The following is a 14,563-nucleotide window of genomic DNA, read 5'->3' as shown; positions in this document are numbered from 1 at the left end:
ATTTTGCTTGGAGCTAAAGCTTAATCAATTGAAACATACTTTGAGATATTTACACAATTATAATTGTAAAGAATGTTGAAGGAAAAAAAGCGAAAGCGAATAAGAGAAACTAAGCAGATCAAATTTAGCCAATTTTGTCGTAAATTCCAAACCAAACCGCTAATAAAAAGCAAACACAAACCTCTCCTGTTCAAGAGACAATGATGTTAATATTGGAAAGTATCGTCTGTCGGAAAGAAATTACAACTAGCTATATATTTTAATAATTATAATAATAATAATACACACAATACAAAAGAACAACACACACACACACACACACACAAAAGCATTTATCCAAAAACAACAAGCAAGACACCGAATAATTTGAAGGTGAAGGACTTTTAGAAAATTAGAGGAGATGAATCGCACATTGTTAACTGTATCACCGACCTGCGTGAATTCAGAAAGATTACTTTCAACTGTAGGAAAGTTGAGCACTAAAATGAGTTCAAGGCTTAGACAATTCAATAAATGCATTATGTTTTTTACTATTATGGCTATTTTTTTATTATGACATTAGTTCCTTCATTTTATATTTTTTCACTATAGCTTTTCATAAATAATACAAGTTTTGTACAAAATTATGAAGTGCGACAACGAAACAATGTTTTCAAGCATCTTTTGAGAAATTTCAAATACCGGTATTCCGGTATTACGTTTTAAAAATACTGATTACAGGTATTAAGTTTTCGGTCCGGTATTGCAATTCCTAATAGTAACCTTATAGACTATGTAACTAAATGGAAATTTATTCTTTGCATAAAAACTTAAAACTTTTCATTCAGGCAAATTTCATTTTCACTTTTGGAGAAAATTCGTAAAAATTATCGAATATGTATAAAGTTTCTTTCCGATTTTAAAATAGTATATTGCAATGTTGTCGTTTCCGAAGTTTTAAAAATGTTTTTTCTTTTTTTTTTCCCTTTGAAAGAGCATGCTTAAAAATATAGGATTTGACCATTTTTTAAATAATTTAGCGAAGTTTAATATTGAAAAAAATATTTTAATCTTTGCGCAGATTCAATTTCCTTTTTTACGCTACTGCACATGACATCACAAGTGATGGAATGCCATTCACTGATGCCATTAGCGCAGAGCGCAATATTTAATTCGCTTCTTTACTCACATGTACTGGCAGCGATATGGATGATAGCAAGCTTAGGGCGCAATATTTAATTCGCTTCTGAATTATCACAACCTGGAAACGCGGTAGACAGCAAGCGTAAACATTCAGCCCGCCAGCGGAATGCGCGCCAAAGATCATCACTTGTGACGTCATAAAGACCGACCACGCCTTATTTGAAAAATTGGACAGTTTAAAAAATTAATTAAAAATTAAACGTTTTGAAAATAAAAGATTTCTCTTCTTTATGTTTTTTTTTTTTTTTGCTCATTTTATCAACTTCAGTGACTAAAAGTAGTTACTTCTACTGAAGGAAACAAGCCCATTAGTTACTTTTTGCAGATCGAAAACTACATGTTCGTGAAAAAAAAAAATTGAATTTTCACCTCAGAAAAACTCCGATCGTGTGATTTATATCGTCTGACAAGTAACTAACATCAGAAAAATTCTAAAACTTTGTGTGTTAATGGCAGTCATTTGTTTCAATCTTAAGTTGCCCCTTTTATTTCGAGAAACAATCGAATACATTTCTCTTACAATAATTGCGCGCCATTATATATTTTCGTTCGTTTAAAAGAAGAGTTGATTGTGCACGTATGTGAAAAAAATAATGTTTTGAATCGCGAAAGAAAATCAGCGTTTTAAGATTTATACGTTATTCAGTACAGTGATTTTACTTTATTTTTTAAGTTTGAATGTAATTACTGTGGTTACTTCGATTATTTTAATGACGCATTTGAAAATGCATTTTTTCGAGAAAAAAAACACATTTCAATTAAGATTTCTAACATTTTAACGAAACCTTTCAATTGTATTGATTGCATTCATTTCTGCTACTATTACGAGATGTACTTAAGCTGAGGAAAACATGTGGTGATATTGATATAACTTATATTTTCCTAGATTAAAATGCGCGTTTTAAAGCTCACACTCTGATGTTTTCCTTTACGTTTTCACTCTGTTTTAAATTAAGGGTGATTTCTTAGTGTTTTAGTTGATTTTTCTTCACTTCAGAGTCGGAAGACGTAACTAACTTTTTTATGATTTGCTATAAAATGAATTTTAGTTTAGTCTGTGTGTTTGGTATACGTTAATGCCAAGCGCGTGCTTGTAAGTTATAAATTGCTGCTTCTCACGCAGGAGCGCCCCAATTGGAGCAACGGAAGGTCGCTGTGACCTCCCAAAAATTTCTTATTTAGCAATTTTGTCTGACAATTCGACAGTTTTGGAGACAGCATTGCAAAATTGTAGTTTTTCATAATAAAGTTTATGATGATGCTATGCTTATATTTTATTACACGTAAATTTTACATATGAAAAGTACTTTTGTCATTTTATTGTTTTGAGAAGCACATTAAACGCAGAAGATGAAAACTAAATAAATCCTCACATAAATAATAGCCGATGATCGAGTAACCCGCGTGCCTCAACAATGAAGCTCGCGCCACGGCATGATAATTTGATTATATGTTTTGGTAATTTTTAACATGCAGGGAAGAGCTTCATTGTGACAAGACTGAACTTGAGCGGTAACTAAACTGTTTTTCTGGTAAGGCTGCCATTTCAGGGGAATGAAGAAACGAAAAAGCGGTCAACTATGAACGCTACCTACTGGAGTTTAGGGTTAATCCACTGAAGTTAGGGTTAAATTTTCAAGTGTCAAAATATCATCAAACAGGCAATGGCTTCGTTCAAATGTAGAATCAATTTTCACCCGTCATACCTTGACGAGCGATTTTCTAGTTAAAAGAGAAATGTTGATGTTACCGTAAGAATAATTGAATTACCATGTTTACGTTGCACCCATTGTATGCAGTCGACACAATGGGGTCGTTTCCAATATTTTAAAAGTATTTTTTTTTCTGAAAGAGCATGCTTAAAAACATAGGATCTAACCATTTTTTAAATAATTTGTTTAAGTTTAACCCATTAATGCCTAGCGTCCCTTTTTAGAGACGGTCCAAAAATTGTGTCTCAATTTCCCAAAAGTAAACATTTCAACTCAATAATTGTGTTCATTTATTACTTTAGTATTGTTTCAATTCGTTACTAGCAGACGGCAGCACATAATCGTTATAAAGTGTGTTCTGTAACCATTTTGTTATGATCTTCGTGAAGAATTTCATTGTTCACAATGTCAAGAACAAAAAAGTAAGTTTTCAAAATTTTTAACAAGTAAATCAATTTGTATTTGATACATATGTTACTTTGATCAATATTTCAGTTTACCTTTTCTTGCATTTTTGTAGATTTTAAAACTTTTATGGATTTTATAGCAATTTAAGAGCGTCCCTAAAAAGGGACGCTAGGCAGTAAAGGCTGCATTGTTGAATCGTTGCTAGTTTCTTGCTTAGAATTCAAAATTGGCCTCAAAAGAAGTTATTAAATGTTTTTAGACTAAAAAATAGGCAATATGTTTTATTTTTAAAAATTAAAAAGACTAATTAATAATAAAACTACCTTTTTTAAAGATATTTCAGTAACAATTTTTTCTGCAATTTCGAAAAATACTTAGGTAAATTTGAAAAGCTAACTGTTTCAAAAATTAACTTCTTTGAAACCTGAGTTATTTTTTGACATTAATAATCTTCAGTATCTCATTGAGATTTTCTCATTGTTTTGTCTGACTTTGAAGAAGCCGTAGAACTTCTGGAACAGCTCTCTGATGATAAAGAATTCAAGGAGGCTGATATATGCATTTGTCCACCTTCACAAGTTAGTGAAATTACTGACGAATACAGTGGGCCGGATGACTCAGTTGATGTTAATCAATTATCAGGTCAACAGTTGAAATCTTCTGCTACAATAACCATTAGAAAAGTTAATCAGGGTAAGGTAGTATGTGTTGGAGATAGTCAGTCAAGTGACAGTGATGATGTTGAGCAGCATCTTTCAAGCAAACGCAGAAAAATAAAGAAAAAAAATACAGAAAGAAATTGGGTTAAGAAAGATATATCCATCAATAATAAAAAAAAAAATGTATGGAATGTGGAAATACCAAGCTTTTTGAATGTTGAATGGACACCAGTGTCAATATTTGAAGAGTTTTTTACAGATGAAATACTGGATGAATTTGTTTTTCAGAGTACCCTCTATGCTCGACAAAAAAAACAATACATACTCTTCTATAACGCGAGAGGAGCTGCGTTTATTCTTGGCTATCCTATTAACAAGTGGATATGCATGCTTGCCCCAGCGGAGACTCTACTGGAGTCCATCAACTGATGTCAACGACATAGCAATTAGTTCTGCAATGAGTAGAAATCGATTTGAGCAAATTATGCAGTATTTACATTTTGCTGACACCAAACTCAACAAAAATGACAAAGTCGGAAAGTTTTAAATCGTCGGCAAAAAAATATTTGTCGTTGAAAAAGCATGTACCCTCTGATGCCTAGCGTCCCTTTTTAGGGACAATTTTTCTGTTATTAATAAAACATTTATTTTTTGCATTAGATTTTTTTAATTATTTTTCCTGTCTATTAAACACTATTTGCAACCCGTAAACAAAAAATCTTTGAAAAAAAAAATGTCAGGCATTAATGGGTTAATGTTTTTAAAAAAACTACTTAAATCGGTGATCTTTCATTGTTTACATTTTTTGCCGATGACATCACAAATGATGAAATGCCATTCTGTGTTGCCATTCACAGTGCAAAATATTTAATTCGCATCTTTACTCATGTGTATTGGCAACGATATGGTTGATAGCTAACGTAGAGCTCAATTTTAATTCGCTTCTTGATTATCATAATGTGGAAACGCGGTACAAAGATGCACCAAAAAGCATCATTTGTGACGTCATCTAGACCACGCCTTGTTTGAAAAATCAGACATTTAAAAAAATTAATTAAATAATAACTGTTGGGAAAATGAAAGAATTTTCTGGGTTCCTGTTGTTTATTTTTGCTCATATCAGCTTCAGTGACTAAAAGTACTACTTTTGACTGAAGGAAACAACCCCATTTTGAATATTTTTATCGATGTAGTAAGATCATAACTCTGTCGTTTTCTACATTAGCAAAACCCTCAACATGTTGCTTTACAAAGCTGTTAATTTTCAGGATGATAGTAATTAGGTTCGTTCATTGTTGTACTCACCTGCTTCAGTTTTGCTTAAACTTTCTTAACATGTGCCCTGGGGGGCTTATATTTATTGCATGGCGTAATAGCTTGGATCGTGTTCACTCTCACTCTAGATTCCTAGATTTGTTGATGGCATCCCTCACAGCTGGCGCCCGATCTCGTTGCTTTGAATTAAGAAAAGGAAACGACATATTAAATTTCTCATTGGAGCGTGAACTGCGTTTTGTTTCATCTGGGACTCCTGGCACTTGCCTTATTGCGAATATTGTTTTTTGAGTGCCCAGTTAGTTCTTCATTTTTAATAAATCTCTCGGCGAGCCAGCAGATCAGAGCTTCCTTTTCCTTCTGGAAAGGAGGTGGCCGCGGGGGGGAGGGGGGGCAGGAAGATTATGTGCGCTTTCTCTTTCTTTTGTTTCCTTTGCATTCTTTATTAGGTTGTGATCGGAGATCTCTTCTTGAAAGACTCTTTAGAAATGCTAGGGCGGCAGTAATGGGAAAATGGTGGCGTGGGGTTCAAGAAAGTCAGGAAGGCAGATTGGAGTGATGTGGTTAATATTCTTCATAAAGTTGGCACCTATTGTGATGGAGGAGTACTCGCTGCGAAGCCAACAAGCGAAAGGGGTCATCCACAATTCTTTGCATTTGTGAGGGAATGCCGCCATAATTCAAATTATAACATACTGATCTTAATTAAATCAGGGAAAGTAAATCTTAACTAGTATGTTTGTAGGGTCATATGCAATGGGGAGGTTTATAGGGTTCAAATCCCCTCCAAAAAAACTTCCGAAGCAATTCCAAACAAATGACTTTTGTTTTACTTTTTTTGCTGAAATTTTTTTATTATTATTTTTTAAAACTCATTTGAAAAGTTAAATTAGTGTGCTTAAAATATTGTTAAAACTCATTTTTTTTTTTAATTGTAGTTGCAGTATTTACTTTCATTACAGTTATTACGAATATAATTTAATATAATAATACGGTATTTTCGTTCAGATTTTGAAAACCTTTCAATATATATACAGGGTGGCGACAGATCAGGGAAATCAGGGAGATCAGGGAAAAGTCAGGGAACTTTATTAATCAGGGAAAAGTCAGGGAAATATCAGGGAATTTTGAAAAAATAACAAAAAATCAGGGAAAATTGATTTTATGAAGAAAAAAATTTTTTTTGCTTTACAAAATTAAGTACTCTAATTCCCTACGCATTTTCCGCCAATTAACTGTTCAAAAAAAAGTAAAATTAATGAGGTGAGATTATACACTGCCGCATATTTGTGCATCTGTTTTCCTCAACGTCAAAATATTGAATCTTACTTATTAACCACAGGATGAACGTCCTAAGATTGCTTTTATGTCTGTTAGGTTGTTTATTTTACCTAGGGACTTGAAATTTCCCTTTACGCTTTCAATGCTACGTAAAATAAACAACCATACAGGCAAAGAGAAAGCCTTCATTAATGCCTTAGCTCCTTTGCCTTTATTCCATTGTCTCGAAGTAATTAGCGTACTGTAATCACGATTTCAAGAAGAAATCTTTGGTTTTTGAAATAATACTATGAAAGCTTAAAAGTTATTACTTCTTCGCGATTTTAATTTAATTGCTAAAATTGAACTTTCAATAAAAAAAACTTTGTTTTTTGCCGTTATACTATTTGTTGTCACCGCAGAATATAAAGGTTTTCTTTTCTTCAGACTTAAGTGATTCTTTAATTTTATAACCAAGTTGTATTCTTTTATATGTTTTGAAATTAACTAATTGCTTTTTTTTTCTTGCATTTCAAAGTTGTTTGTTACAAAAGCAATCTAAGATTTTTTTTCGTTACATACTGAAATAATTTTAAATAGAATTAACTTGTGTACTTAAGTCAATATTTTTTTTTTTTTTTTGTTAAAATGCTGTATTTATTCATTAAAACCTATGTTCTTGATTAGAGAAAAGCTCCCTATGAATGGATGTCAAATGGTTTCATCTGTTTTGCATAAATATATCAATTACTTATATAAGAATAACTACATTAGTTCTATTGTTTCACTATTACTTGTGATTCTTACAACAATTATTATACTGTTTGAAAACTTAGTTCAAAATAATTTTAATTACTTTTTAGTTCTTAAATACACATATGTTTTTAAGAGTAATTTTAATAGTTTCTGAAAATTCTTATGCTAAGTGGTTTCTGGAAGTGAAGTAATTTTTTTTTAAATTTTCTATAATCTTTCCAGTTTAGAAAAATTTAATATACTGTTTTGTAGGTCCCCCCCCCACCCCCAAATTGACTTGATACATTTTTTTAACCATTTTATTAAAAAAGTAACATCTTTTGAAAATATATCTTTAGTTCAACAACTTTACACAACTTAAAACGTTAAAAATACTGCATTTTATACAAATATACAATGAATTTCAAGTAGAGCAAGGAAAGAAAACCATTATCATTGGTAAAGTAAATCAGGGAAATTTGGTGAACTTAATCAGGGAAATCAGGGAAAAGTCAGGGAACTTTTTTTCACAGTTCCTGTCGCCGCCCTGATATATATATAAACTCCTCCTTAATCCTCATTCAAAGGGAAACTTCCTACAAATGCTCGCCATTCCAACAGTTGCTTCCCTTTGAATTCCGATAATACGGTTTTAGCCTCCTTAGTGTGGAAAAGTTTTTTTTTTTTTTTTTTTTTTTTTTTTTTGCGTTGATAGCAAAGCGTTAGCTTTGACTGGCAACGGTGTCAAGATTTGAAGAAGCTTATGACTAACTAGCAAAAATACCCGGCGTTGCCTGGGTCAGTAATAATAATGAGAAGAAATCGTTACTTGCTTTTTTTCTGGTTTAAGTGTAAGAATTTAAAACACATCTTTTTGACATGATTAAAAGTAGAGTTTCTTCCTCACCCATAAAAGTAAAATAGCAATAAGTATAAAGAACAAAATAGTATTGATTTAGAAACGAAAGCACTATATTTAAACATATACAAATTTCCAAAACATGAAATTATTCTTCTCATGTTTAAAAAGATTAATCTGTTGATACTTTTTTTTTTTTTTTAACATGGAGTCTAAAACCTTCTCTGTATTGCTATTGACGTTGCTCGTAATCCCCTTATACTTGCTTTAGTTATTTTGGGAAATTTCAATCATTGTGGGCTCTTGGTGCGATTTTACCGAATTTGCGGGAATCGTTTTGGGAACCTTCGATGATGCTCCCTCCTTCTTTCCTTACTTTGTAAAACGATATATTAATTTTCGTTACAAAGATATTATCGCCAGGTGCTGAGATACTTTTGGTCACCATAAAATGGCGCTAAAGAGTTTCATCCGAAATGTTTCCAAAATAAGTAGTAAAATTTGGCCATTGTTTAAAATTGTGCAAAAAGGAAAAATTAATGGAAGTTTTTGTGCTGTTTATGGATTTGCCTAATTTAGTTGCTGGATTATTTAACACAGTAAAAAAAGTTTTTTAAAGATTCTTTGATTGGCGATATTTTGTTTACATGGTGAAAACTGAGAAACATTATGACGTAGTCTTCGGCTTCAAAAACAGCGACATTGAAAAAAACTGCCAAATGCATCAGCTACGGAAATATTTCTGCAAAAATTTTGGCGATCTGCTGGTTGATTGGATAATGAGTAAGTGTTCAATCAGCATAAATAATAATAAAAACCATTAATTACATTAAAGTTCCGTTTGGATGGAAAATGATCAGCCAAATCATGTATTATTTGCCAATCTTGTGCAAAAATCTTACTTCAAGATTTGACTTGAGAAAAGCCTTGAACAGTCACGAAAAGCAAAGATAGTCAACAATACAACAATAGTCGCCATCGACAGGGAGTTGAGATGATACACTAAACACTGTGTTGAGTTTAGGAAAGCCTTCGAACATGGAACTAAAAAGCTCATATCTCGTTTTTTATTCTACTTAGAAATTTCGAATAAGTGCCATCTTCAGCAGAAAAATCAGAGCTTTCGATGGACATATAATGTAAATATGTGCAAGTATTTTTTCATCCCTATATTAGAGAATTTATACGAAAATTGTATTTTATTGCTCCCCTAAGGGGGTTTTGCCCCCCATAACGGGACGAAAACTACCCTATGTGTTATTCTGATGCATAAGCTATATTATTGTAAAGTTTCATCAAAATCCGTTCAGTAGTTTTTGCTTGAAAGAGTAACAAACATCCATACAGACAAACTTTCGCATATTTAATAGTAGTAAGATTTAAAATGTAAGCGTTGTTAAACTTCGGAAAAGGAATGTAAGAAAAAAAAATAATTCTTTGCAGTTTTCCACGTATACTGTGAATAAAATTCAGCAATGTGTAGCGATGCTTGGGGTAAGATTTCTGCATAAGTGTGATGAATTCTTCTGAATCTCTTGACTTGATCATTTAACGACTGCTTTTAATCAATTTTTGCTGTAATAAACTAAAATTTGAGGAAATGTTTTGCGCTTCTGATCACAAAAGTAGATCCTCACATGGTCCAAAAGTAGCAAAAATAAATTTTAACTTGTAATAGTTTTTCGTTTTTTGTGAAACGTTTAGCAGTATTTACTTTTTTGACAATTTCTGTCTCTATTATATTATTTTATTTCCACAAATAGGAATTAAATGATTTTTTATTTGTGGACTTGTGTAGATTGTACATTTCCTGAACTCCAGATGTTTCTTAATTGCTGCAGAAGAAATTCTTAATAATTATAAAGCAGGAAACTTCAAGGTTTTCCACGCAAACTGAGACAAAATTTTAAATATTAAGCATGACAAAAATGAAGAAAGAAATAACCCAGTAGCAATAACATAAATACCTTTGTGCTGAAAAGTAAAGTGAGAAATAACGTCAAAAAGCACAAATTGCAGATAACTGCAGACACGTGTTTCGGCATTACAGGGAACGCCTTTTTCAATGCAAAAAGGAATGAGCTTATGGATGAAAAGACATCTGACGTTGTTATTTCTTACTTTACGAGTAGCAATATTAGAAAAATAAATACAAATAGCGAAAGGAATATTTTAAAATTGCCTTTTTTTTTTTTTGAAGTGAAACCGATTTATCTCTCACTTTATTGCTTACATTGAAAAATAAAAAATCGAAACTGAGAGGTTTATCGTTAAAAAAACAAAACTAACAAACAAGCAAACAAAAAAGATCGGAAGAGACCCATCGTTTTAAGTTCTCCATCACTTGACTTGACCGTTTCGTATCAGCGGATGAACGTAACTGTAACTGTTTCTGTGAGGAATTTGTATATGAATCTGAAACCACAGCATCGAAACGAGGTCATTAATCTTACATTGATGATTTTCTTCTCATCTTTAGAGTTTTCCCGCTTACTATGATGGTATTCTTTTTTGTCATTTTGTGTTTAATTTAAAACTGAGTGAAAGGTATCGTTGCGGAACTACTTTGATATACCCCCCCAAATCGGAAATTTGGCGACTTTTTTTGTTTTTGTTGACACAAAACTTTGTTGCCACAAAAATTGTTGCCACAAAACTTTTAAAAAAACTCAAAAAATGGTACAAAATGCAAGAAAATACTAAATTTGGCAACAGCAAAAACCTAAAAGCTGAAAACACCTAAATTGGCAACACCAAAATAAGAAACAGCAACCCTAAAAAGTCCGTAGGAAATGCCAGATTTGGCGCTTAATTTTTGGGGGTGTATATCAAAGTTATACCATCGTTGCAATAAAATCCATTTGTTCAAAGTTGTATGAACTTAAAATCCGTTTTACAGCAAAATAGTTTCAAGTGCCTATGTCTGGAAGAAAAAAAAGAAAAGTTCCATTGAATCATTTCTTAAAATACAGAAAATAATCATTTGCACTTTTTTCTTATTTCTTTTTCTTTTCTTTCCTTTTCATTTTTAACATTAGAAGTAAAAATCCTCCCCCCCCCTCTCTCAAATATTTTATTTTGATTTATCATGTAGATCACTGATCATTCTTTAGGTGTAGTGGAAGATGGGGCACATTTGACCAGTATTATTTTAATGCTATTAATATTTTTTGTTTTAATTTGTGATTAACAAATAGCACCTACAGTCCTATGAATTCTATAATGAAATCACATTACAATTATATTGCATAAATTTTATTCCAGAAAGTGTTATTTCAGTAGTGCTGAGTAATTTCAAAAAACTGCAACTTTATTTTTCTTACTGGGTTTCATCAAGATAGCGGAAAAAAATTGAATGAGAAAGGGGTGTAGTGAAACTTATTTTAGAAAATTGAAATTTGCTCATTACATTTTTTGATGAGATAAAAAATGAAAAGTGGACCAACGTGTCTCATTTCCCTCAGTGGTATAATTTGAATAACATAAAAAATGAAAAGTGGACCAACGTGTCTCATTTCCCACTGTGGTATAATTTGAACTAATTTTCATTAATTTTGATGATTGTTTGTTGAAACTTATCTTGAGTTGGTACGTTGGTAGTATTCAACTAACATGTAACATTATTTTTTCATTGTCTAAGTTTCATATTTTCTTTTTTTTTTTTAATTTTTTAACTTTAAATCTTGATTAGTAATATATGTCATTATAAGCATAATAAATATTTTCCAAATGTATTTTTCTCATTTCTTGATGTATCTATTTATGCATAATTTCAGGTTTTAATTATGCATAACTTCAGTTTTACACATACCACTAAAAATTAATCAAATTGAAAATACTGAAAAAAAAAAAATATTTGTTTAATTTATTCAAACTATGCTATCATTAACACTACATAATGTCAGAAAAGTATTTTTGCAGGAATTAAATCAAATTTGTGTAACAAATAAAAAATCTTAAAGGCAAACAATTCCAAGTTTCAGAAGCTTCTACTCTTCTACAATAATACACACTCAAATAGCTGTGAGCGTATCCAAGGGAGGGTAGCTGTCCCTCTTCTAATATAAAACGAATTCTGTACATCCTCTCAGAAAAAAAAAAGAAAAAAAAAAACTATGAAATTTTCAGACAGTTGTTTCAATTTCTAAATTATTGATGAGTTTGGGGTGTGAAATTTTTTTTTCTTTCTTTTGTGAGTGTATGTTATTAAACCTGATCTAGGGCCAGATTAAGGCATGGTCACATGGGGCACAGGCCCAGGGCACTAAAGTTAAGTGGGCACCAAATCTGTACCTTAAGTTGAAAAAAACGGAATGATTTTAAATCCAAAATATTTTATTATTTTATTAAATTGAAAAGCAGAGAAGTGGGGGGGGGGCACCAAATACAGTCTGTGCCCAGTGCTTACGGAAGTTATAGCATGCACCATGAGAAAGTTTAAATTAAGAACAGTGTCTCCCCCTGGCCTCATTTTAAAGTTGAAGGGGGGGGGGAGTAATGGGTTAGATACCAAGTGAATTTTATATGGAATAGCAACAAAATACATGTGCAAATGCATAGTTCTTTTGTTTCCAAAATCTGAATGGGAGGATTTGACCCACCCACTGATGTGCCAAGCCTTCCATGTTGAGCTGCCCTTGCAAATAGCCATAAAGATGAAAAAACTCAGATACACAAACATACTTTTTAAATTCCTGGTTAATCGAGTTTAGCAAAATCTGGATACAATCATACTTTTGTCAAGAAAATTTATTTGCGCCTTACACAAGTTATTTTTTACTTTCTAATCATTACCACACTCTTTTTTAAGTCTTCAAACACTAATTCTAACTTGAATCATGTTTTTGAAAGAAAACTTCACTATCCTGGAAACACATTTTATTTTTGCTTTTCCTTCTATGCACTGACAATTTTTTAATGGAATAATAATTTGTTTTCTTTTTTATATATATAGATTTGATCCATCACCATCATCATCACCATGAAGTTTTTGTCCTGTTTATGTCTATGTGTTTCCATCATAAATTATTGTGCAGCTGTAACAACCATTCCCTATCCTCCTACCATGGTTCGACAACCCCCTCATGAACAGTTATTTCAAGTTTCTCAGACTCAGGAAGAACAAGACAAATCTTTTTCAATAGATTGCGAAGCTAGTGGTAACCCTGAACCAGAGTAAGTTTTTCTAAAATGGTATAAAATACACTTTGATATTCTCTTTTATTCTATAATAATTTTATCTGTGCTGAAGTTTTGATGGTTTCATGTAAGTGCGAGAGTATGAGGTAGCAACTCAAGTTTTATGGTCAATAAAAGCGTTTTATAAGATAATTCATATTTTATTATTAGAGCCAGGGCCGGATTTGGAAGTGTGGAGGCCCCGGGGCAACAAAGCAGTGGAGGCCCCTAATCAGGGTTCGAAAAGATCATTATATTTTCGAAAATATCTGATACTTTGATATGTATCCGAATATTTTGATATATATGTATATATCCAATACTTTCAACCAGTGAAGGTTAGGATATTTTGTAAAAATTTTATTGTGGGGGACCCTTTGTTGTGGAGGCCCCGGGCCTGCCCTCCCCCAAATCCGCCCCAGATTAGAGCTTGGATATAAACTTTTTTTTACCATTGCTAAAAAAGGTTTAGACATCTAATTAAAAAATAACTGTTCTATTTTTTTCATTTTGATATTAAGGTGAAAAATACAATCTTTCTAGTGTTAATCTATCTGTTTAAGCATTTTTTATAATAAGCAGCAAATGGCTTGATGATTGAGTAATAGGGTACCTTGTTTTTCAGTTATCGGTGGACAAAAAATGGAGAAGACTTTGACTACACATCCCAGAGTGGTCGAATAACACGTCAGCCAAACAAAGGCACTCTCTATGTAAATCATCCTGAAGAGGTTGATGAAGGTATCTATCAGTGTTTTGCAGAAAACATCCATGGAATATCTGTGTCAAATTCTGTACATCTCAGGAAAACAGGTAAGGTGCTAAATATGCTTAGTTCAAGTAAAATTTTTGTTCCATGATTTCTTTTTAATTAAATTTAAGAATAATTCAAAGAAATTTGTTCACTGGGGATCTGGGTACTTTTTTGTAGCATTGTATTTTTTGTCTGTAAAGTTTGAATGCTATTTCATCTGTAGCTAAAAGTTTTTCCTGATTTTTGCAGAACTTAATTCTTTCCCTGATGATGAGCCCAAAGAAGAGTATGTTGTCGAAGGAGAGCCTTTAACTTTAAATTGTAATCCCCCCTCTGGTTATCCCAAGCCAACAATTTTTTGGATTATTCAGTCAAATTCTGGTGCACTCCACAGCATTAATAGGTAATTAATGATTTGATAAAAAATATCACATATGTTGCTTGTTTTTGTATTACTGACTGACAAGAATTTTGTGAAAAATATAGCTTTTTTGATAATTATAAAATCCATAAGGTATAATGCGCCGTATACTCTGAAACA

At 32.0% G+C, this 14,563-nt stretch overlaps 1 protein-coding gene across 1 annotated transcript in view; it reads left to right on the top strand.

Annotated features, from left to right (window-relative positions):
- LOC129224620 (neuroglian-like) overlaps nucleotides 1-14,563 on the top strand; it is a 309,219-nt gene that overhangs the window by 238,296 nt on the left and 56,360 nt on the right. The window contains exons 5-7 of the mRNA XM_054859104.1: nucleotides 13,045-13,265; nucleotides 13,894-14,081; nucleotides 14,272-14,425. Of these exons, the coding sequence (XP_054715079.1) occupies nucleotides 13,072-13,265; nucleotides 13,894-14,081; nucleotides 14,272-14,425 (536 nt within the window). The 5' untranslated portion in view covers nucleotides 13,045-13,071. The remainder of the gene's footprint in view (nucleotides 1-13,044; nucleotides 13,266-13,893; nucleotides 14,082-14,271; nucleotides 14,426-14,563) is intronic.

The sequence above is a fragment of the Uloborus diversus genome, chromosome 6 (assembly GCF_026930045.1).
Source record: "Uloborus diversus isolate 005 chromosome 6, Udiv.v.3.1, whole genome shotgun sequence".
In the NCBI taxonomy this organism is placed as follows: Eukaryota; Metazoa; Arthropoda; class Arachnida; order Araneae; family Uloboridae; genus Uloborus; species Uloborus diversus.
The sequence above is the reverse complement of the archived record's forward strand: the minus strand, read 5'-3'. Positions and strand labels throughout refer to the sequence as shown.